Source organism: Etheostoma spectabile, chromosome 12, assembly GCF_008692095.1.
Source record: "Etheostoma spectabile isolate EspeVRDwgs_2016 chromosome 12, UIUC_Espe_1.0, whole genome shotgun sequence".
NCBI lineage: Eukaryota > Metazoa > Chordata > Actinopteri > Perciformes > Percidae > Etheostoma > Etheostoma spectabile.
The window spans coordinates 15,550,752-15,576,203 of NC_045744.1; the positions used below are offsets into that span (position 1 = coordinate 15,550,752).

At 39.3% G+C, this 25,452-nt stretch overlaps 1 protein-coding gene across 1 annotated transcript; it reads left to right on the forward strand.

Moving 5' to 3' along the window:
- The first annotated feature begins 9,269 nt into the window (after positions 1 to 9,269).
- Positions 9,270 to 24,555, forward strand: ripk2 (receptor-interacting serine-threonine kinase 2). The gene is given in 13 exon segments (XM_032531844.1): positions 9,270 to 9,854; positions 10,444 to 10,597; positions 11,289 to 11,444; positions 12,133 to 12,290; positions 15,348 to 15,391; positions 15,511 to 15,609; positions 15,612 to 15,629; positions 15,632 to 15,664; positions 16,847 to 16,932; positions 20,640 to 20,741; positions 20,884 to 20,992; positions 21,088 to 21,285; positions 22,002 to 24,555. Coding segments are annotated over 13 exon segments (1,731 nt in total). The 5' UTR covers positions 9,270 to 9,663; the 3' UTR covers positions 22,385 to 24,555.
- Positions 24,556 to 25,452: the final 897 nt, after the last annotated feature.

Sequence of the window (25,452 nt, forward strand, 5' to 3'; positions counted from 1 at the left end):
TGAATTTTTGTGCCAGGAGTGGCATAACATCACCCAACAGCAATGTGAGAGACTGGTGGAGAGCATGCCAAGACGCATGGAAGCTGTAATTAAAAATCAAGGTTATTCCGCCAAGTATTGATTTCTGAACTCTTCCTAAGTTGAAATATTAGTATTGTGTTGTTCAAGAATGAATGTGAACTTGTTTTCTTAGCATTTTTTGAGGTCTGAAAACAATGCATCTTTTTGGTTATTTTGACGAGTTGTCATTTTCTTAAAATAAATAATCTGAACAACAACATTTTTATTTGGAATTTAGAAGAAATGTTGTCAAAACATTTGTAGAATAAAACAAACACGTTTATTGTAATCAAACACATGCCCATAAATAGTAAAACCAGAAAAACGGGTAATATACAGTGGTCTCTTAATTTTTTCCAGAGCTGTATCTTTTTTAGGTGCAGGCTGCAGCACTTTGAGGACGTTTTTGTAATATGTTGCACTGTAGCCGTATGTCAGGGGTTTATCATGGTATTAAGAGGCCTATGAATAGACACACAGCATAACTATATATAGTATATGTCATGAGGAGAGTTTAGCAGAAGGGAAATGGGCATTGGGCCAAATTGAAAAATCTAAGTCGCCTACCTACATGTTAAATTACAGAATGCCACGTTACAGTATGTCCATTCATTTATAAGCACAACAACACAACATCTTTAACTGTAGTATGGGCTATCTATAGCCATTTGAGGGATTCTTAGTTGGGGGACCCAGACCTTGCTCATAGGGAATGGGAACCGTGGAGCATTCTGGGCTGGGGTGGCATAGCTGCATTAACTGTCATCATCCATCACCGGCCTAGTTATCTGTCATCTCTCAGTCGTTCATCATCAGAAATGCATAACTAAGCGTAAAAGACAAATGCCCATATAAAGTAAAGCTCTCGCCAGAAGAAAAAGGTGATGTCTACTAATTACTAATTGAAGTTAATAATTGAAGTTAGGTTAATGATATTTAATTAGTGATCTTCAAGGACCTTGACAGCTTGCCACTGTCTAAAAATATGTTTTTGCAAAATTACCTCCACTGCACGTGTTTATCATTCTTTCTTGTCGTAGCCCACAGAGCAACACAATTGCAATTCGACAATTAGATTGGAGATTCGGGTGTGTTGTGTAAGTATAGTGGCAGCTCAATTAGACACAAGCTGTGGCCAGGTTGGATCAGTGTGTAGAGCAGGCAGACATATACTGAGAGGTTTATGCCTTGATGCTGAGATCCAGGGTTCAACTCCGACTTGTGACGATTTCCTGAGAGATCCAATTATATTTATCTTTTAGCCCTGGTAGGCTGGACAAACTGTCCTTGTTGCACACTTGTTTAGCCTCCATTAACAAATGGATGGCTGATCATTTTTTACAATTAAATTCAGATAAAACTGAGGTGATGATTTTTGCACAAGACAGAATTACCCCTAAGATTTGGCAGGCCATTGGGGCTCTATCACTCTCTGATTGTAATGTTGTGCGAAATCTGGGTGTCGTTTTTGACAAATCTATGTGTTTTAACAGTCATGTAAAATCTGTGGTTTGTTCCTGTTTTTTCCATCTCAGGAACATTTCTAAGATCAAATTTGTGGTCTCTAAAAAAGTGATGGAGATGCTTGTTCGTGCTTTTATTTCTTCACGCTTGGATTATTGATATGTGCTGTACACTTGTTTAAACAAATCATCCATGGACAAATTGCAAGTTGCACAGAATGCAGCAGCAAGTCTTTTGTCTAAGACCAGCAGCAGAATGCACATTACTCTGGTGCTTAAGGCTCTTCATTGGCTACCAGTAGGTTTTAGAGTGCATTTTAAAATTTGAATCACTATTTATAGAGCCTTGCATGGTCAAGCTCCCGCTTACATCCAGGATCTATTGCACGCACACACTTCTGGTCGTTCTCTGAGGTCTTCAGACCAAGACCTTTTAACTGTCCCCAGAACACGTTTTAAAACCAGAGGTGATCAAACTTTTTCTGTGGTGGCTCCAAGGCTCTGGACCTCTCTCCCTTTAGCTTTGAGAGCTTTGGATTCTGTGGAAACTTTTAAAAACACCTCAAGACACATCTTTTTAGACAAGCTTTTAACTAGCAATATGGCTTAGTATTTTATGTGCTGCTGTTTTATTTGTTTTTACTGTAAAGCACTTTGTGACCCTTCTTATAAAAAAAAAAAACTTAAAGTTTTTCTAGCTTTGTTTCACTGGTGAGTAAACTCACACTTAAGCTTGAGGAAGCACCATTACCATGGTTACCTGCCATTGGTTGGCCTTGGCCTTGTTTTGGGCTTTGTGTGCATGAATGAAGGGCATGTCTCACAGAGTTTTGGATTACTACTGCTAAAGTAGTCAATAACATTTTAAATGTCACGAGAGCAGAATAAGGGCCTCTGTGAAATTATCCTGAATTATCAATTAATGGTCGTACACACCCAAAGATATGTTTCTTTGGTTTATTATTTTTCTTATACATAGGTGAGTATTATTCTTTCTGGCAGGATTTATCATTTTGATCAATTTCCTGGACTTTGTATCACCAAGGTCCCTAAGTGTAGTCTATGTAGAAATGCAAGAAATGGGATTCAAATCGAAAAGGTAAACAAAATCCAGGCTGCTTATTTTTAACACTCAAAAACTGTTATAATAATTGTGAAATATTGTGCTCATCTATATAGATTTTTTTCTCTCACCCCTGCCATGACGGCCCCTTCCCTCCTTCCACTAATGTTCCCTCTTCAATTTATTTTCCCACACTTATTTCCGAATCTGGTGCCTTATTTTTTTTAGTTGCAGCTTTGTGTGTGTGTGTGTGTGTGTGTGTGTGCAAGCGAGCTAAAACATGTTGTGTGTGCAAACTAAAAATTAGTATATGTGAAAGCCAATGTTCATCAGTCATTTTCTCCACCTATATGAATTGGATTGGCTCCTGAAGAGAAATTAAAAGGAACAGAAACATTGAAGACCCTGAATATTTAGGTTGAATATTTATAGATTATTTAAAATAATCATGTTTTTTTCACCATATTATTTTCATTTTGCATTTTCAGTCCTTATTTTCTGTTGGTTTTGGGACCAAAGAGGAAATTGCACAGTTTTTATTGATCTCTTTGGTGTGTGATCTGAGAAGGGGAAACATTTAGTCGGATATTGAATTGGTGACACTATCTTCAAATTGTGGTGATTGTATAGATCTTCTGTGCTGCTGGGTTGAAGATGTGTTTGAAGCATTGAAGCACATTTCATAATAAATGTAATGCCTTTATTTAAATTGCTTCAAAGTCTTTCCTGCATATATTATCTGGACAGACATGGATGTAAACTGCAACTTGGCCGGTTGGCAAAGGCATACAACTGCATGGTGCTAATTCTAGTGATTTTAAACTGATCAATTATTACTGACCCTATTCTTTACAGTATGTGTATTTGTCTTAAGTTTACTATGATCTTAAACAAAATTAGCTTAATTAAGCCTCAGAATAAAGATACCTCACAAAAATGGTGGTCATGAAAATATTGCACTCAAAGAAGAATGTGTGAAAAAAATCCATGTTTGTGTTTAGTGTAGTCATCGGCATAAAAAAGATACAATCAAAAAAATGCATAGCTAATAAGAGCCTGTGGATGGAAAAGATGGGAAAAGGCCATACACATGGGCTGTATAATAGGACATTTTTGTTTTTGTAAGCCTGTACAGGTGATAGTGTTCAACACCAGACTATCACAACATCTTGGGTGCAGCTTTGAAACACAACCAAGTACAATAGGCCATTCTATTGGCATATGGTTCCTTTTGTAGCTGTGGTGCGAGTTTCAAATACTTTTTTGATAGCTCCTCATATAGAACACATAATTGTTTTTTTCTGATGTTGATGAAAAGGGAGATCAGGTTCAGGTTCATATTAACACACTGTTAAACTATTGTATGTCCAACTCTGTTAAGGTTATTTGATGGAATTGCAGTGGGCTCCAAAATGTGAATCAGGTGATGGACAGAATCTAATGGGTAATAATAATTACTGGGTACTCACCTTCTGACAGGAGATTTCACATACTACTGGTGTACAAGAACAAACAGTAGAGACAGGTTTTTATCCGCTTGTTAGTAATCCACCCTTCATCAGATTAAGAGTGTCTTTGTAGACCTAAATGAAAGGTCAAAATAGTTGAATGTTCCTTTTGTCTAAAACATTTGATTTTCACTCCTTCTTCTTCACTAATCTTCCTGGTGAGTGCTTTCACAGCTGGTGATTTTGTGCACTCCTTTGAAACGTGTAGATCTATGGTGTAGATACAATGACCTACTTTAACACACTCAAACTAGGACAGAAACAATAGTCCAAGAACATAGTCCCATGATCTTTTCCGCTGCAGTGTAGAACAGTCAACACCACGGCGTCCTGCAAGCCCTTACAATATACCATCACGAGAAGTATGTGCTTCAATTATTTAGAAACAATTAAACACTGTGGAGTTATCTGTAAGGGAGGATGTTCTAATGTTTTTTGATGAGTTGTTTCTGAATTTTGGGATTCTGACACATTTTTGGTCATTATTTATGGGGATGATGAAGTACTTGTATCTCTGACTTTGGTCAGTTTGTCTTTTCCTCGTAGTGTTGTTTTTCTTGGGGAGTGTCAAACTGCTGACAACAAGGATAACTGTAGGAGACTGATTTAGTGTTTTGGATTTAAAAAATCTACATTACTGTGTTTCATCGTTTTGACACTGGCTTTTTCCTCATGCACTAATGTACTGCTGGCAGACAGCTGAGCTTCTAACGGTTCTAAGTTGAGTGAGTGTGGAATTCACTTGACAACAGGGCATGCTGGTTCTTCTCCAAGGCTGTCACTACTAACTATCAGTATGTGCCCACATCTGTTTACAATGTGTGTTTGAGTGCTGTTAAAGACATGATCTGTGATCCAGATGTTAACAAACCATCACAATTAAAAGTAAACAACATCCTGCTGTCACTCCCAAATGTTTAAGTACTAATACATAAATGAATGGATCACTGAAGGCTTTATGTTGAACATGTAAAACAAAATATACAATAAAAGTTAAAAGAACAGTGCAATAAATTATTATGACAGATGGACCAATATAAGACCACTAAATATACATTATTAATGTTTTTGTTATGCTGTTAGTGGTTTCTTTAACAACTGTGTTTTGCAAGCCAAGGTATGAAGTCCCAAGTTAAGTCCAAGTCCTAAACTTTTTATTCCAAGTCCTAAATAAGTAATTATTTTGTTTGCCTTCTATTCTGCATCTTTCCCTCCTGTTCGTTTAATGTGATTGGCTGCTGTGGGGTTAATTTGAACGATTGCCTGTTGCCAAGAAGTGTGATTCACTTCACACCTTTTACTGCTTAATCTTTCATGTTTGGCCATGGGGAGTGAGATTGAGTCAATAGACTCAAATCCATGTGAAGTCATGAGTGTCTAAGTGAAAACCCAGTTGCAAGTCTTATTTCACTGCTTAGGTTTCTTAAGTGAGGCCAAAGACCATTGATTTTTTCAGCCAATTACAGCTTTAAAAAAAGCCTCTAAGCCTCTGCGATTTTTCCCCCTTTGACAATGTATGTTTAATTTTTATTGTTGTACATTCTGTATGTTTTCTGCCTTTTATGCAATGGTTAGGAAGTGGAAGTTTTTTTCATGTTCAGTTCTCAATAAGTTGTTTTTGCTTGTGTTGTGGGTTTTCATTGTACAGTACAAATAAAAGTGTGTACAAATGCAATCAATGTGACAGTTTGCATGCAGCCTGGCCAAGACCTCTCAATGTCCTCTTCTGTCATTTGTTATGTGACACAAATAGAATAAATAAAGTGGCTCTTTTGATAACAAGGCTAGTATGAATATGAGGTTTCAGTTGGACGGAACTGAAGCAATAATGTTGTCTAATGTATTGTACTGGGTACAATACATTGTATTACTGTACTGTATATGCATGGCCTATGTACATATATATATATATATATACACACATATATACAGTATATGCAGTGTATGCAGTATATATATACATATATATATATATATATATATATATATATATATATATATATTATATATATATATATATATATATGGGCCAGGATGGGGGGCAGTTATATACATGTATATAAATATAGTAGATTATATAGGGGGTCTGGGGGTCCTCTCCCAGGGAACATTTTGAGCGTCAAAGACTTAATTTCCTGCATTCTGATACACTTGAATGCAACAAATTATGGTGGAAATACCTTTATTTAGTGTATGCAAAGAAAAAAACACAGATGGCAATTCAAAATGTATTTAAATTAAAATGCAAAGTATGTTGTTACATGTCATTATGCATTTTAAAGCAGGTATATGGAAATCCTGGAGCATTCTTAGTGGTTATGCTGCGTATACCTGCGTATCATGTAGACAGCACCAATGTTATTCACTTTATGAGTAGTACACATCACACCCCATTGTCAAGGAACACTGTGTTTGGGGTTTAGAGATTTGTTCTTGTGGGTGATGAGAACAGAACATTAGTTCCTGGCATCTCTTTGATTCAGGTGCAGAGGCTTTATCTTTCTTGAAAACTGCTAATACACTGCCACCTTATGGTCATATTTGTCTGTAGCATCAAAACTCTTGAAATCACTTCAACACATTATTAATAACAACGTTCGTTATTCACATTTCAGGGAAGAAGCAGATTCTTCCCGTTTCATGGCAACATTTTGCACAGGCACTTTTTGTGAACACAAAGCTGAATATCTATGCTTGATATACACCTGAACATGAAACATGGCAATGACATTGGTGAGGTACTTATTATGGCCTCAGAAAATAAATCTATTATTCCTGCTCTCTCTTTGTCTTACACGCGCGCGCACACACACACACACACACACACACACACACACACACACACACACACACACACACACACACACACACACACACACACACACACACAAAGTGGCACATACAAATAAAAGAAGATACAGAAACTAAAATACTGACACTGAACTTGTGTGTCTTTAAAAGGTTTATGCAGACTCTGAGAATGTGCCATACATTTTCAGATTTATTCCTTTATTATGGATTTCAGGATGTAACAGGAGTATAATTGACGATCACTTTACTCAAGCGTCATGACCTTTTATTAGTGCGTCAGACTTTCACCTAGAGACCAAAGGTAAGAACATAATTAACAACAACACTTAAATAAAGGTTTATATGGACAAAAATAATAAATATGGAAGGATCAAAGAGTTGTTTACTATGTTTACACCTTTTGAAATTGTCCAAGCCACAACACTATGGTTTGATTCTTTGCCAACCTTAGTTACAGAGTATCCTCTGTCATCATCCTCGTCTTCATTTCCATCTGTGCTTCTGCTTAGGTCCTTTCACACCTGTGTCACCTTCTCTGTATGTGTCAGTGTCCGTGGCCAGTGTTGCTGTCAACTGGCAAGAGGAAATAATTTCAATAGTGTGCAGTACACATAATACCTCTGCTGTGTCTGCGCAAATGACACATCTTTACTTGACTTTCTTCACCAGAAAGCTGATGTGGTTTTCCTTGAAGTGTCAACTTCTCTCAGATTTTGTCCTCACCTACGGATTATGTCTTTTTGTAACGTCAGGTTCTGCCGAACTGTGTGCAGCCCGATCTGCCTCTGCTCTAGAAACTCTCAGCCATAGTTGTCTTTGAACCAGCGTTAAGGAGGCAGGGAGATGAAAGCTGGGAAACAGCTCTTTAAGCTGCAGCAAATCAATGAACAAAAGGGTGAGGAAAACAGAAAATAAAACAACTGTTGTTGGTTCATGGTGCCAAAAGCACTCACACTGAGTTGCAGACAAGTGGAACAATGACGAATGTGTGTTAATGTGTGTCTCTCCTGAAGACAGCAGACTGTATAATCCTGCAGACCTGCACGCTCAATTGAGTCCACTGGGAATGGGTTGGAACAAAGGGGGCAGCCATCTGTGGTGGTCTTGGTGAGATTTTGATACCATTAACAGGCATAGAGTTAATTTTGTATAAACACAGGAACACACAAGGACACACAAAGTGTATGAGCCCACTTACATACGTTTATTGCAAATTTTCTTTCTCAGTCAGAGCTTTGAAGAAGGAAATAGCCTACAGCTTGATCCAAGTTTCAAAGACTGTTCTTGACTGTCTTGCAGGATCATCAAAAACTCTATAACCATGTTGTATTAACTCCAAGTAAGCAGCATAGACTATTAATATGAATATATATATATATATATATATATATATATATATATATATATATATATATATATATATATAATATAATATATATTATATATTTGTTGACACCCTCTGCTTTACATGGTTTTCAGATCACAAAGGGGGCAATGCCAACATCTGGCCCTACAGGAAGTTTCTCTTCCAATTTTTCAAACAAGAAACAAACAAAACAAAATATGATGATACATAGGCCTACTGTAATCGATACAACACCATAAAGAAGTTACATCATTATAGGAAGCGTATGGAAAACTACATATTAAATATGATGGTATTTGGTATTTAATTGTTTCTTCTTCAAAAGAACTATATTGTCCCACAGATTTTTTTGTGACGTTTTTTATTAGGATTTATAGTTTTACTATAACCAAGTTTCTCCACAGGGCTACACTCTTTAATTACCCATCTATCCATCTATCGATCTATGTTTTTGGTACGAAAAGACGCTTATACATAATGAACTTGTGTTTGTATTCCACGTTGTCTTCCTTTTGTTTGTGACTTCTAAATTTCTGCGTAGAGCAGGATGGCTAAAATTAGGCTAGTGAAACACTAAATTAAACATGGTTTTTTTTACTATTGCTAAAAGTAGTTACTAGAGATATGAGGCTTACTGTAATTGTCCTCGCATACAGTTTTTACTTTTTACTTAAATATGTTGTCACCTCTTCAACAATTTTGTAGAAAAGCCCTATGGGAAAGCCCCGCGTTTGGGAAATTCCAGCATTTAAACCCGCACATGAACAGTTGGGTTCAGTTGTTGTGTTCCACCGAAACTGAAACCAAAATGCGAATATGAAGTCTAAGCGATGTAGTTATTCAATGAACCTATAAACACCCCATCATCATATTCGTGTTTGGGCTATTTGGTGTCGGCTACTGTTCAGACGGCTGTTTGGAAAATCAGTCCTACAGAAACCAAACAAATCTGGTAAATTGTTTGCATCATGTGAACGCGTCGCGCAAAAACCCGGAAGCGTGTCGTCATTAGCAACAACAAACCCACCTGCCTTAAATGGCAGTGGCGATCAGCAGCTCGCAGTTGTCGTTGCTCTTTGACCGTTTGCCTGTGACAGCCGGTTAGAGGCAGTCCGACAGCATAATACGCGGGGAAGTGAAAGCGCATACATTTGATTCTAGTCGTTGGGTGCTCGGCGTTTTTTTGTCAGAAACCATTTATCGGTTGCTCTTTTTCAGCCTTCCTCCTCTTGACGTTAACGTTAGCTTAGCTTGCTAGCAGTCAGCGACATATTGCATGCGTATAAATGGAAGAGCTCTTCCTCGTTGGGTCATAAGGAACAGTTCTGTTTTCAGTGGCTGACTTGGAGGATAAATCATCAGAGACTTCCCGTAAAAGGCACACAAACTGCTATGGAGCCGCACGGCTGTGTGAACATTTGCAGTCTGACCAGCGCCTTGCCGGTTATTCCCTACCAGAAGCTGACAGACCTGTACTACCTGAGCAGAGGGGGCTTTGGCACCGTGTTCAAAGCGCAGCACTCCGACTGGAGGACCACTGTGGCCATTAAGTGTCTGAAACTCGATTGTCCTGTTGTAGAAAGGTACCACCTCATGTAACAATGTAGGCCATAAACTGTTTGGAAGACATTTTCATTAGGCTACTGTCAATTTAAAGATGAATTAAGCAGAAATTTACATTGTATTATTTCAGTGACATTTTTACAGAAAAGTTGGCATATACTGACTGTGCAGATCAAGGTTGAAGTCAGAGCATCAAGACTTGAATTGGTGTGAGTTTTAATACAGTATGAGGCTTGCATGTATATTTGAATCAGGGATGTCCATAGTGTCTATGGAGCAGTTCTGGATGACATTATCCCTCTACCTTTCTGCAGCTCAGGTGAAGAAACTTGCTCAAATCCTCAAAGTTAAACCGGCACACATTTCTAAAAAAGAAGATAATATATATATATATATATATATATATATATATATATATATTATATATATATATATATATATTTTGTTTTGTTAGAATACTTTTTTTTTTTTTTTTTGAGAGGACTTGACTCAAATTCTGGAATGTGTAGTGACGGATATGATAGATGTCCACACAAATGTATCTCCTTTTGACGTGTCCTCCCATAACTCTTTGTTAAAAAAAAAAAATTTAATTTGGCTGTGTTTCAGAGAGAGGAACTGCCTGCTGAAGGAGGCCGAGGTGCTCCACAAAGCCAGGTTCAACTACATCATCCAGATCTTTGGCATCTGCAACGAGCCTGAGTTTTTCTGTATAGTCACAGAGTTTATGAGCAATGGCTCTCTGGACCTGCTGCTCCACGAGGTAGATATACGTCATTAAGTAACAATTAAGAGTTGAGGATAAGGATTAAAACAAAAGGCATTGAGTATACTGTGTATGTGCCTGTGTGTAGTCATGCTGGCTGTCCTTTTTAAACTGGATGTCGATCTGGCTCTGTTATTACCTCCACTGCCGGTTTAACGTCAGAACAACTTTGTCCCCACATTCCGTTTTCATTTATTTTATACAGAATGGAAAACATTCCCGCCTTGAACAAGCTGTGTGAAAGGGGCTCCAGTCACAAATGTAGAGAACATGTAAACATTTTACAGTTCTTGTGTCTACGCTTGTTGCCAAAATGGCTGAACTAAAAGATTCTCTTTGTTGTTTTTGGCAAGCTGTAGCTCAGTTTCTTTTATACTCATCATGTGCATGTATGCCATGCATTCATGCCTGTGTGATAGCAAGCAAAAGTGAAACTTAGAAGTATTCAGTGTCTAATGAAACTTTGAAACAAGCAGGGTAAGAGAAGCTGAAAGCAGACAATGTAGTTTTGGAAATTCCCACTTGTGTTGGTGTATTAAATTTTCTCTCTTCAGTTTTTGCTCTTGCATTGCTGAGGTTTATAAGTGAAATGCAGTAAAACACTTCCTCTCTCTGCTATTGCCTGAACACATGATTCAAAGATGCTCTTATTTACATTTTATACCCGGTCTGTTGTCTCTGCCTAAAGAAGGACATGTACCCCAGGCTTGCCTGGCCTTTGCGACTGAGGATCCTGTATGAGATTGCCCTCGGGGTTAACTTCCTTCATAACATGAACCCACCCCTGTTACATCACGACCTAAAGACACAGAACATACTGTTGGATGGTGAATTTCATGTTAAGGTATGTGTGTCAGAAGGAAAGGCGTGTGTGCGTGTGTGCGTGTGCGTGTGTGCTTGTGCGTGTGCGTGTGCGTGTGTGTGTGTGTGAATAGATTATTAGATTATTTCCCAGTAATTACATGTTCAGTGAACTCCCATGTTGACATACAGAAACTGTACAGTTGGGCACACAACTACTGTAGTTTGTTTGATTCTTTAATTCTTTTAAATCTTAAACATCATCTTTTAAGTCATTTTTCTAGCAATATTTCCAAAGAAAAATGTTGGGTTTGCTGCTTTATTTTGTCAAATATAAAAGTAAACTGAATATTTAAAGGATTTGGACTGTTGCTCTCGTACAATTAGATGTCTAAAGATGTCAACTTGGGCTCTCGAAAGTTATAGTTGACATTTATCAAAATTATTCATGATTTCTTAAAATTTCTTTAAATAATTGAAGTCTGTTTACCTTTTAGAAAAAGTCCTTGGCTTTTGAAGCAGCATGCTTCAAAAGCTTGCTGTGCTAACAAAGTGTGTCATAGAAGCTCCCACTGTAATAAATAGGACAGTTCTCCCACAACATAGCTACTGGTCTTGGAGCCTGTTCTCTTCAATTGACAAAAACAGTGTTTAAAAATAAAAAATACTGTAAATAGAACGTATTCTAGAATTATGAAAAAATGCTAATGTTCTGCAATTGTTTTGTCCAGATTGCTGACTTTGGCCTTTCAAAGTGGCGACAGCTGTCCGTCAGTAAAGGCTCGGGGTCCAAGCCCACAGAGATGGGGGGCACAGTGATCTACATGCCCCCTGAGAGGTACGAACCTTCCAAGAACCGTCGGGCAGATGTGAAACACGACATGTACAGGTGAGACACCAAACCTCAATAACTAGTAATTAGAAACCGGTTGGACAACAGACATCAAGTACGTTCTCCATGTAGCTGAGTATGGTTTTAGTATATATAACATCTAAATATATTTCATGATAGGGGTAGGATTCAGAGGCCAACAATTTGATTCTAAACCGGTCATCGATGCAAATATTTTTTTATGTACATTTCCATGCGTGATTTAAAAAAAATACATATAAATCTGAATTTGTTAGATTTTGACATAAACAGTATTTGTCACGTTTTAATAAAATTCCAAGCTTAAGCCTTAAACATGCTTGTGAAAGTCATCCTCTCTCACAGTAATCTTCCATGTCAGAGGCTCAGTCATGTTTAAAGGTGGTGGCTTCTTAGAACATGAAACATGAGGTGGTCAGATATAATGTGATAAAGTAGATCAACAGCCTATATGTGTTTTGCCTAATTATTTTATGTATGTCTTATTAGATCATGTGTATATATACAAAACTTGTTTTCTCTTCTTTTGGCCATTTTTGTGTTTTTTTGTTGTTGTCCATTATCCCATCCTCTTTCAGTCATTCATTTTTCTGATTTGAACATGTCTGGAGACAGTAACTTGTAAATAAAAATCAACACATTTAAAAAAAAACATTGATTTATTTATTAACTTATCAGAATTGTGCATTGAATTGTTCTAGAGGGAATCTGTATGCATCTAAGAATCTATATTTTCTTTTTTTTCTTTTTTCACCGCTATTTCATTTGTATGATGTTTAATTGATGGGTGACCAAATTATTAGGCAGAATTTGTGAATGGATGAATTCTTGTTGAGGCTATTCTATAACCCTCGGTATGGATAGCATGGTTTTCTCAACGCGTAGCAAAAGAACTTAGGTCCAGGCCTTAGTTCTCTTTGGGTGGTGTTCCTAGTTATTATACAAGTAGAAAAAGTATCCATCCATCCGTCCATCCATCTTTCTCCGCTTATCCGGTATCGGGTTGCGGGGGGAGCAGCTCCAGCAGGGGACCCCAAACTTTCCTTTCCCAGGCCAGGTTGGAGATATAAACCCTCCACCTAGTCCTGGATCTTCCCCGAGTTTCTCCCAGCTGGACGTGCCTGGAACACCTCCCTAGCGAGGCCCCCAGGAGGCATCCTTACCAGATACCCGAACCACCTCAACTGGCTCCTTTCAACATGAAGGAGCAGCGGCTTTACTCCGAGCTCCTCACAGATGACTGTGCTTCTCACCCTATCTCTAAGGGAGACGCCAGTCTCCCTCTTGAGGAAACAAATTTTGTCCGCTTGTACACTGGATCTCTTCATGACCATAGGTTAGGAACAAAAAACAACCGGTAGATCGAGAGCTTTGCCTTCTGGCTCAGCTCTCTTTTTGTCACAACGGTGCGATAAATTTAATGTAATACCACACCCGCTGCGCCGATTCTCCGACCAATCTCCCGCTCCATTATCCCCTCACTCGCGAACAAAACCCCAAGGTATATAAACTCCTTCACTTGGGGTAAGGACTCATTCCCTACCTGAAGAAGGCACTTCATCAGTTTCCTGCTGAGAACCAACCCTCACCTGAAACAAGTCTGACTTACTGCCGAGAACCCGGACACAGCACTCGCTTTGGTCACACAGAGATTGGATGGCCCTGAGAAGGGACCCCCTCACCCCATACTCCCGCAGCACCTCCCACAGTATCTCCCGGGGGACCCGGCGATCATTCTCCAGATCCACAAAACACATGTAGACTGGTTGGGCACGCTCCCACGCTCCCTTCAGGATCCTTGCAAGAGTGAAGATCTGATCCGTTATTCCACGACCAGGACAGAAACCGCATTGTTCCTCTTCAACCCGAGGTTCGACTATTGGCCAAACCCTCCTTTCCAGCACCTTGGGGTAGACTTTACCAGGGAGGCTGAGAAGTGTGATACCCCTGTAATTGGCACAGGTTCAATGCCCCCAGCCTCCACAGGGATGCACAAAAAGCTCTTTCGGAAAGTCTGTTGAACAGGGGCCTCCTCCAGACGTTCCCAATTAACCCGCAGGTGGTGGGCCCATGCGGTGGAGAGAAGGGTAGCTTCTTCAGGCTGTGCGCAGCCGGACTCTGTGGCAAACCCGGCCACCAGGCTCTCGCTGACGAGCCCTCCGTCTGGGCCTGGCTCCAGACGGGGACCCTGGGCTTCCTCTGGGCAGGGTCCCTCCCTCTCTGCCTTGCTCACTCATAGGGTTTTTGGACCATTCTTTGTCTGGCCCCTCACCTGAGACCACTTTGCCATGGGAGACCCTATCAGGAGCACTCAGCTCCAGACAACACAGCCATCAGGTTAATAGAGACGCACAAACCTCTCCACCACGATAAGGTGATGGTTCCCGGAGAGGTAGGGAAAGGGTATTTCCCATAAAATAGTACTTCACCCAGTGCTGATTAATAAAGTACTGTGGCATGCACATGGCTACGGTAAGAATCGTGTGTTCCCCGCTATCCACACCTTTCCCTCACTGATTACCACACCTGTAAATATACCTAATTCCCAGTGATGTGCCACACCCAGAGCAATACTCCCCCAAGTGGCTAAAATAAATTAAACTAAATTAACCTAACTAAAAAGGTGGATAAAAATGGCTCCTACAATTCTTGATGACATCATTGTACAGTTTTAAAACTTTGACAAAGTAAATTCTTGTTGAGTACAATAAAGGGAAGTACTGTTTTCCTGACTGGCATGTTGTGAAAAAATGCCAGCATAGGGGTTGATTGGGGATTGTAAGCGCAATACAGATCAGTGCAGAGATGAAATCACTCAGGGATGAGTGAGTTCAGGAATTTGTCAGAATGTGGGACTGGTGACTTTTACAAAAGAAGTATAAGAAATCCACTTTGTCTTTGGTGATGTGAACCTCCGATTGTTGGATGTACCTCTTAAGCTTGGGGCAATCTTTTGGAACGCTGAAAAGGTCATCGTTTTTTCTCTGGTTACTTGTCGTAACGTCCCTCATTTCTAAGAAGAATTTATGTTGAGTAATTTAACTTCCCAGTATGTTTTTTTCCTAGTTCTTGAAGCTATCCCCAATCTTTTATGTGGGAAGTGTGTCCGGGCAGTTTCCCTTTTTAAAGGGTAACACTTTTTTTTATTATGTTGCTTTCCTGTCACTCTGTTCAGGTGCTCTTTGAGTGACCTTTCATGGTGCTACCAAACTAATTGTGTGTTTGTGTGTGCACTCAGAGGTGACCAACCCAATGCAGATCATGTTCAGTGTGCTACGTGGGTTACGTCCTGACACAAGTTGGGAAGTTGCCGCGACATCCCCCAAAAGAGAAACCTATAGTTTAAGACCTGCGGTTGGGCGCTAACCCCGATGAACGACCTTCCTTCCTCAGTAAGCTCACACAAATAACTAAACTGCAAGAAAATTTTTTGGGAGAAAATTAAATAATCCTCTCAAAGGATTGCCCCCTGTTTGACCTTTTTAATTTGGGAACTATTTGTTGGAAAGACAATCCTGTCACGCTAAATTTTTTCCTGACAAAAACAGTGACTAAGTATCACTTCCCGTCACATTATTGAAAGTTCTCTGCCTCTTTTTGAAACATTGTATAACTTAAGTTGTTTTCCATTTTGACATTTAAGAAAATTTAAAAATTTTCTCTCAGGGCACCACCCCACCACACCCAAACAGCAGATCACTGCAAGCAGGTTTGCATACTTTTTCCCCCATTGTAGGAGGGCCAGTAATTAACGCCATTGGTTGTAGTGTCAAAATGATCAGTTTCTTTTTTTCAAAAATGCAACAGCAACATAAATAAACTTGTTTTAAACAAGAGAAAAAAACGTTTGTCTCACAAAATCCGGTTGAAAAATAGTTTGTCCTTCCGCTAGTCATAAACACACACACACACACACACACACACACACACACACACACACACACACACACCACACACACAACACACACACACACACACACACACACACACACACACACACACACACACACACACACACACACACTTGTCCCAGGTGAGGTCTACATATAGAGTTACCACCCCCTGACGTCATTGTCATCATCATCACCACCATCATCGTCATCGCCATCACGTTAACATGATCAACAGTAATTGTAATCAGCATCATTTGAATATAGGTATCACCATGATTATAAATTGCATGCATGTGAAGAGGATAAAACAAAAATCTGTGTAATGGCTTCAACACTCATTGTTAGAAGAAATTAAAGTCTTGATTTATCTGTATTTTTTGAGATACTGAACTGATAAAACACAACTTTATTTTAGTTGGCACCAGAGTGTTTGACGACCATAGCTTTTATTTCATCTGTACATGAAAGTAGCCTAAATAACCAAATCTGCAAAAAGCCACTAAAATCACTAGTGATTGGCAAGTTTCTGACCACAACTGCAGCTAAGGGAACTGTTGGAAAATTGCACATGAATTGGACAAAAGTGATACCACTGTAAAATAGTTTTGTCCTGCATTGTTGATGAGATATCGCAATGTCATAAACAGTAAAGATGGGATGTGTTTTTAAATGCCTTTTCAGAGTGTTTGATTGAGCTCGAGCCCATGGTGAGGAACTTTGACGAAATCGACTTACTGGAGGCCGTGTTGGAGATCAAGAGGTCGAAGGTTAGTCAGTTGTCCTCCCACAGTTTTTTTTTTTTTTTTTTTAAGTGTTGAGGGTACTTATGCTTATATTAAAAGAGTAGGCAGCAAAGATATGACAGGAAATGAAGGGAGAGAAATTGAGGAACGACATGCAACAGAGGGTGGGGTTTAAGTTACCAAATGACCGGTTGCTGACAAGCAATAATGCATTTAAAAGAAAATCTTTTAAACGGAGTCCAGTGCAGTGATCACTCCACATAAAACGCACCGGGGTTAATTTACATAACTTCTAGCAAACGTCACAGAGAACAATGAGGGCAACACAGCATCCCCGATCTGTTTTAACTGTATATTCTTCTGAAATGTGATTTAGAGATTGAGGCAGAACTGTACATTATTACTATTATTACATTTATTATCATCATCATCTTAAGACCTGTTAGTTTTTCTATTGTTTCTCAGTGGCTAGTGGTTAGGTAACACCAGTCTGAATGTATTGAATACAAAGTTACAGGCTGAATATTTGATGTCTGCTCTCAAAAAAGGGGATGTACCTGTAAATGTTTGTAACTGTGTAATTTGGAAGAGTTTGGATTGTACCATGACTACGAGAGGATTACAGGTCAAACATTATAATTTCCCCTCATCATATCCTTCCTCTTTTCGGTCTAAAAATGAAACACCCGTGCTCCACAAGATGTAAGACATTTAAAGTCATTTATGAGGGTGTCTTATTTGGGTAACGGATAATTTTTATTATAGCCCAAACTTTATATTGTCGGGCCGATTTATTTCGGCTGATATTAGGCATTTCCCGAACTATTGAAATCAGCATTTATAATGGCCGATAAAAATTAATTAATCAAAGAAATCTACTTTAATTTCATGAAAATGTTTTGGTAAAATAAGTTGTCAAATTACTTAATTTAGGCCATTTTAACTTTTTTTTTTTTTACTTCAATTCTACTCTGAAATATCCATGCGAATTGTTACCTTAACTTTGTATTAGTCACTTAATTCACTTTAACCAGAATAAAATACACATAGCAATTCCTTTTTCATGATCAAACCTTTTATTGTAAAAGCAAAGTAAACTTATAAACTATATTATTATAGTACCATTTTATAATTTCTAAAAAAAATAATATACATTCCTACTTACCGTGCGTACACACCACCACCGACGTGAGCTGCAAAGAAGCTCTGGCCCCCCCACCAAGGATGCTTGACGAAAAGTACGGGGAAGGCTTTTGACGCTTTGGCCGCTCTGACGTGGCGGTGTTCTCTGTTCGATCATGTGAGAAGCACACGCAGCCACTGCACGGCCAATACACTGACACTAGAAACCTTTAATAAATTACATATACAGTACAGGCCAAAAGTTTAGACACACCTTCTCATTCAATGCGTTTCCTTTATTTTCATGACTATTTACATTTTAGATTATCACTGAAGGCATCAAAACTATGAATGAACACATGTGGAATTATGTACTTGTGTAAAGTTTGAAATAACTGAAGAAACTAGAATATATAGAATATATATACAAGTTTTCAAAGTAGCCACCCTTTTGCTTTTTTAATAGTGCTGCAAACTCTTGGTGTTCTCTCAATGAGCTTCATGAGGTAGTCACCTGAAATGGTTTTTACTTCACAGGTGTGCCTTGTCAGGGTTAATTAGTGGAATTTCTTGACTTATTAATGGGGTTGGGACCATCAGTTGTGTTGTGCAGAAGTCAGGTTGATACGCACGAATCAGGCTGGTGTGAGTGCATCTGCAAAGACTTTTGGAGGATGGCCTGGTGTCAAGAAGGGCAGTAAAGAAGCCACTTCCCTCCAGGAAAAATATCAGGGACAGATTATTATTCTGCAAAAGGTACAGGTATTGGACTTCTTAAGACTGGGGCAAACTCAGATGAATCCCCTTTCCGATTGTTTGGGGCATCCGGAAAAAAGCTTGTCCGGAGAAGACAAGGTGAACGCTACAATCAGTCCTGTGTCATACAGTAAAGCATCCTGAGACCATTCATGTGTGGGGTTGCTTCTCAGCCAAAGGAGTGGGCTCACTCACAGTTTTGCCTAAAAACACAGCCATGAATAAAGAATGGTACCAAAACATCCCTTTGAGAGCAACTTCTCCCATCCATCCAAAACCAGTTTGTAGATGAACAATGCCTTTTCCAGCATGATGGAGCACCTTGCCCTAAGGCCAAAGTGATAACTAAGTGGCTCGGGGAACAAAACCTCAACATTTTGGGTCCATAGCCAGGAAACTCCCCAGACCTTAATCCCATTGAGTATTTGTAGTCAATCTTCAAGAGGCGGGTGGACAAACATAAACCCACAAATTACGACAAACTTGGAGAATTGATTATGTAAGAATGGACTGCCATTAGTCAGGATGTGGCCCAGAAGTTAATTGACAGCATGCTAGGGCGAATTGCAGAGGTCTAGAAATAGAAGGGTCAACACTGCAAATATTGACAGTCTGGCACACACACACACACACAGGGAAATAGGGCCCAGGTTGAAAATATCGAAGTTCCCCGTTTAAAAGTGTGTTTGGGAGCTTCTAAGTCAACAAATACTTGCAGGTTTTTGCAAGGAAGTTGCCCTTAAAAAAAGAACATGCTTAAATTATTAATGCTAATTTTGGAGGACCAATTCCCTGAATCCAGTGCTTCTGTGCATGTTAAAGAATACAAATTTTAAAAAAGCACCACGTGAAAAGGAATACATAAATGTTTCTGGTATTAGAAAAAACATATTAAACGGCTACATGTATTCTGCATGGCGAATATAGGGGCAAATTTTCCAAGGGACTTTGTAAATAGTGTCTGTCTGATACATATTAACACTTCCAAAATAAACTGGCAAGAACACTAAGCATTGTAAGTAGGGATACCTAATGAAGTGCAACTGTCAACAGTACAGGGGCTGTTTTATTGCACAACAAAATTTTACAAACATAAGTAGAGCAGGAGTCTTGCAGGACTTCTGTTCCCTCAATGAAGATCCTTATGCTGGTTGGATTAGACAAAGTGGAACCTCTGGATATGACCATCTTCATCACTTCATTGACAATATCCCCACCATTCTGGCATAAGTAGGTCAGAATTAATGTCAGTGTTTTAGTCATCATATTTAAAATCAAAGAGTAACACAAAGTACAGTGTGTCTGAACTAAGTGTCTGATTTACCTACAAACTGCTCCTTGAAAAGATCCTCATCCTTTTTTTATGATATACACCATTAAGTCAAGGATAGCAACCTCTCCTTTTTTCCACAGACTCATCCTTTGAAATAGGAAAAATATGCTAAACTGCTCCTCTATGAATTTGGGTTTTTAATAATTACGTCACTAGGAAAAAATACCAAAGAATGAGGTTTATAATATTTGGACTGTACCAATCTGTATCTCCAATTCATTTGAATACTAAGAAATCTGCTTGCAAAGTAAGTGTGTGTGTGTGTGTGTGTGTGTGTGTGTGTGTGTGTGTGTGTGTGTGTGTGTGTGTGTGTGTGTGTGTGTGTGTGTGTGTGTGTTACTGTATGTCAGAATATCACATTTTTAAATAACCAAATATTTCGGTATCGGCCTTAAAACTCCTTTATCGGTCGGGCTCTATATTTTATTTTGGCGTATTTGATTGGACACATTTGATTGTTCCCCACTAATCCTCCTCATCAGTATGACTCATTCCCCTCTTTTTACTTGTTCCCCCACAGTTGATGCAAGGATCGGCCTGTTGTCCAGCCCAGTCAGTGAGTGAGAAGAGAAGTGAGGAGGGATCCCTGAACATGCTGAAGGACAGGATCAGCCCATGGCCGGTCAGTAGCTGAAATGTCCGTGGAAATATCAGGGTAAAGTTGGGGATGCACTTCTACATTTAAGCCTAGTCTGTTTTTGGTATTATGTCTTCAATGTCTGTGTAGTAATGTAAATTAAACATCACGGTTTGTTCTGCCTCAGGAGAGCTCCCCGTCAGGCTCAGGCTCAGGCTCAGGCTCTTGTTCCTCCCAGGACACAGACATATCTCTACCAGGCGCGCTCATCAGCAGCAATGCTGCACCTTCTAAAGGTTATTATAACTGGCATCAGTACCATGTATTAGGTTTTATGTAAACATACAATATATGCTTTTTCACACCTCTTCTTCTACTCTTTCTGATGTAGAGGGGCATCTGTCGTCATATTCGGCTCATACTCTAGAGCGTCCTGAGTCTTTGATAGACTACTGCACAGTCAACAATCTGAATGGCTACCAGAGTGCCAGGCCACTTAAATATTTGAACATACCCATCAAACCAGGCCTGCCTGCCACTGAATATGAGACACAGCTGGATAACCTCACCCTCAAGCCTCAGCAACAAGGTACAAGCAGTTAAAGCATAATGGATGAAATGGTTGATCATCAGGGTGCAATTTGTGAAAGAAACAAAGTGGTGGATGCTTTTTGATCATGTATAACAAATCAAAACTTGCATGAATTAAATCTCCCTTCCAATACCATGGATAGTGCCACTCGGCCAGCCATGCTAAAACACTTATTTATGAACTTCAATATTCAATGGGAAATCTCAAAATGAAATAGCACAACGGGACGAATTTAACTGTCATCGCCGCATGATGCTCACTTTTTCTCTGCAAAACTCAACTACCATGGCCCCTGGACCGTCATCTGGCGGTGCCTGTAGCCGGAACACAGTCACCTTTTGGCGGCAAACATATCTAAAACTGCCACTGATACAACGGAGCTCTGTAGCCCGGCTTCACGGAGCTCTGTAGCGGCTAAACACAATCAGCAACTGTCACTGGGATTTTTATTATTCTGTCACACAACTAGACTGTTCACGTTATTGCACTTTACTTTGTTTAAAATACTTTTGTTTTAAGTATGTAATATATGGTATTGGTGAAGTAGCGTTGATCACGTTGAGTGAGGGATACATTTTGTCCCCTCAGGAAAATCCCACCCTGGTAATAATGATCATACAGTTCTGGAAAGTTGAATTACATTTAATGTTTTAGCTGTTTTGCCAAAATTTACAAGCAAAATCTGAATCACTCCCCTTTGTCCTCCATTTCAGCAGATTACTCTCCTCCATTGCTGCATTCCCCTCCCTCACAAGGCCCAATTGCCCAGTGGATTGCGACACGGCGTGAGGATATTGTCTCCCAGATGACAGAGGCCTGTCTGAACCAAAGCTTGGATGCCCTGCTGTCCCAAACCATGCTTATGCGAGAGGATTACGAGCTGGTGAAGACCCAGCCAACGCGCACCGCTAAGGTCCGCCAACTCCTGGACAACTGTCACCGAAACAACGAAGACTTCTGCCGCATTGTCGTCCGCAAGCTGTGTGACAACAAGCAAATGGGCCTGCAGCCGTTCCCACCTGAAATCGGCTCCCCTACGCTCGTCCCCAACCCACCGCCGCTGTCCATGTCCTGCAATATCCCCAGGAACGTGTAGCAGCAGTCACAGCCAATCAATTAAAACAATCCAGATTATTAACTGTGCCAACTTTACACTACAACTCTTACCTGTTTTTTTTGTCGTCAAGATGGTCACTGTGGTTTCTGTCAGTATTTCCCTCAAAGAGAAGGAGGAGGAGCATGAACTGAGGGCTGCACGAGCAAAAAAAGAGTCACAGGTACAAAACTAAGCTTTTGGCTTTGAAGAATATCCACTCAAGAGGAACAAAAGGTTTTATTCTATACAATCAGAATCAAAAGTTTGACGGAATCAATGGTTTTATTTTACAATGTCATGGATTTATTGAGACAATGTATTTATAGTTCCTTCATTCTGAGTGGATGTATTGCAGAGTTTATCTCCTTTGCTTTTGTCTCCGAAGCTCAGTTGCGTGTGCGCGTGGTGGTGGTGGGGGAGCGGGAGTTCAGTATACTTGTGGAGTCCCAACAGCTTTGTGGGGCCAAAATGCTGGACCCCACAACTTTAAAGGGCTGTTTGAGGGTTAAGACTTGGTTTTAGGATTAAGGTTAGAATTAGGTTAGGGTGAGGGTAAGAGTTAAGGTTAGGCATCTAGTTGTGATGGTCAAGGTTAGGGTAAGGGGCTAGGGAATGCATTATGTCAATGACAGGTCCCCACAAAGATAGGGCTTAACATCCCTGAAACACTCTGTTTATCTGAGTATGTGATATTAGGACTGTTAACATGCTGGAAAACCTACAGCAAAAATAAAGTTAATTCCCATTAAAGCAATCCTATTGTTGGTGAACTCTCCTGATAATGTTTACCGCCTGTGAAAGTGAGCGAGCATGTGGCCCTCACAGTGTCTTTGTATTGAAGCTTGGATGTTAACAGCATAACCTTACTGTAGTGTTGGAATGAGTTGTGATTTGGTTAGACTGTGACCGCATGGGAAGTTTTTGTCCCTGCCCCTGGCTCTTTTTCCTCCCCCTCTTCTCTTTGTATTGTTGAACTAAAGAGTTGCTGGGACGTTGAGTAAAGAGGAAGTTGAGATTGTAAAATAAGACTCAGAATGAGAGGGATGCGTGTATGTCTGCATATCTTTGTCTAGATTAAAAGTGGACCAAAGTGATCTAATTTCTTTTGGTATTCTCAGTAGTAGCCCTTACATCTCAGTATTTTTAAGTGTTTTTTTTTAATAGTGACATTTCAGACTCATCTGGATACTGCCAGAGTTGCAGTTTATCGATGGGTTTCACATTTTTGATCCTGCTGAGCTGCTCTGCAGGAGAAATGCAACACATAAACAGATAAGATCAAACCGGCTTTGCTTGTAGCAACCTTTTATTTACCTGCTTTATAAAGTGTACTCTAAGCAGTAAATGCTCAGTTTATTACTATCTTGACACATACACTGTTTTCTACTGTAGCTGTGCTTCCTAATCTGCTCAAAACAAATAAAATCATTTTCACTCTGTTACTCATATACAGAGATCAGTGCCATTTAGCTAGGCTTAATGCAAGAAAATACACATTTTCACATTAAGACAGTAGCACCAGATTGTTTGTATAAATAATACTGAGTAATACAGTTTTTGAATTACTTCATGCATTGTAAACAAAGTTTCCATGACACCATTACTTTCAGTCCTCCTTATAGCCATGTTTGTATATAAGTGTGTGTGATAGGACTGCAAGTAACCATTACTTTGACAATTATTTTCTTGATCAGTCGTTTGGTTTATAAAATGGTAGAAAATGCTCTTCACTGTCTCCCTGAGCCCAAGGTACATCTTGAAATTTTGTCTAAAACCCAAGGATATTTAGTTTACCGTTATAGAAAACTAGTCACTTTTAAATGGCTGGAACCGATTAAATGTTTTTTTTTTTTTTTTTTGCTTGAAACTAATTGATTTTAAAAATAGTTTAAAGATTCATTTGAATAATTAATTAACAAATTGATTCATCAAGTGATCTTTTCAGCTCTAGTGTGTATGTTGTGTGCAGGTATACATCTCATTAAGGGTCTTTCTGTCTTCATCACTGCCTTTTCTTCCTACTTCCTGGGTAGCAGTAGTAAAATAGTAGTAGTGTAGCTGTGTCATTTACTGTCATTACATCCACAAATTCCCCATACAATCACCATTGTATTGTTCCTCATCATTGGGTTCAAAGTTATTTTCAGTTCAATAAAGAACTTTAAAAAACACTGTGGGAAATGAGCCACAGCAGGTAATTCTTAGTAAGACACAAGAAATCGTAAACAATTACATCATGTCACTTAAATGACAACAGGAAGGCCAACAAGGTCGATATGTTTCCATAATGTTGCCTTGTCTTTGATAATCGTGCCTCATATTCAGCTTTTGAAATGTGCAAAAGCATTTTACCTACATATCGTGTGTGTGTGTGTGTGTGTGTGTGTGTGTGTGTGTGTGTGTGTGTGTGGTGTGTGTGTGTGTGGTGTGTGTGTGTGTGTGTGTGTGTGTGTGTGTGTGTGTGTGTGTGTGTGTGTGTGTGTGTGTGTGTGTGTGTGTGTGTGTGTGTGTGTGTGTGTGTGTGTGTGTGTGTGTGTGTGTGTGTGTGTGGTGTGTGTGTGTGGTGTGTGTGTGTGTTGTGTGTGTAATAACTTATGCATTGTTTTCGTTTGTGATGATTTGATATTTGTAGAATAACCTTCGTGTCAGTTGTTCAAACAATAATAAAATGTGTTACAGAACCATAGCGTTGATAGGTAGGTGTGGTTTCAACAGAAACTAAATTTTTTGTATCAAACTTTTTATTAAAATGGGTTCTCTGTTTTTACTTCTGCCTGCTTTCTTCTTGATTTATTTTTACATAGCATTAATCCAAGGGCAATATTTACGTTATTAGAAGAGTTGGCTCACATAATGTTATCATCTATGTAAAGCTTCTGATTTAAATGGCAAGAAACAAGGGGTGTTATGTGTAGATGTAGATTACTGAACAGTTCTTCTGGGAACAGACCCAGGTGCACAATTACAAAGAGACACAAAAACAACCCGAAAAGACACAAAAAGAACACAGATGCAAAACGATCTCAAAGAGAGGCAAAGAGTTTGTGTCTCTTTCGCTTTGGTTGTCT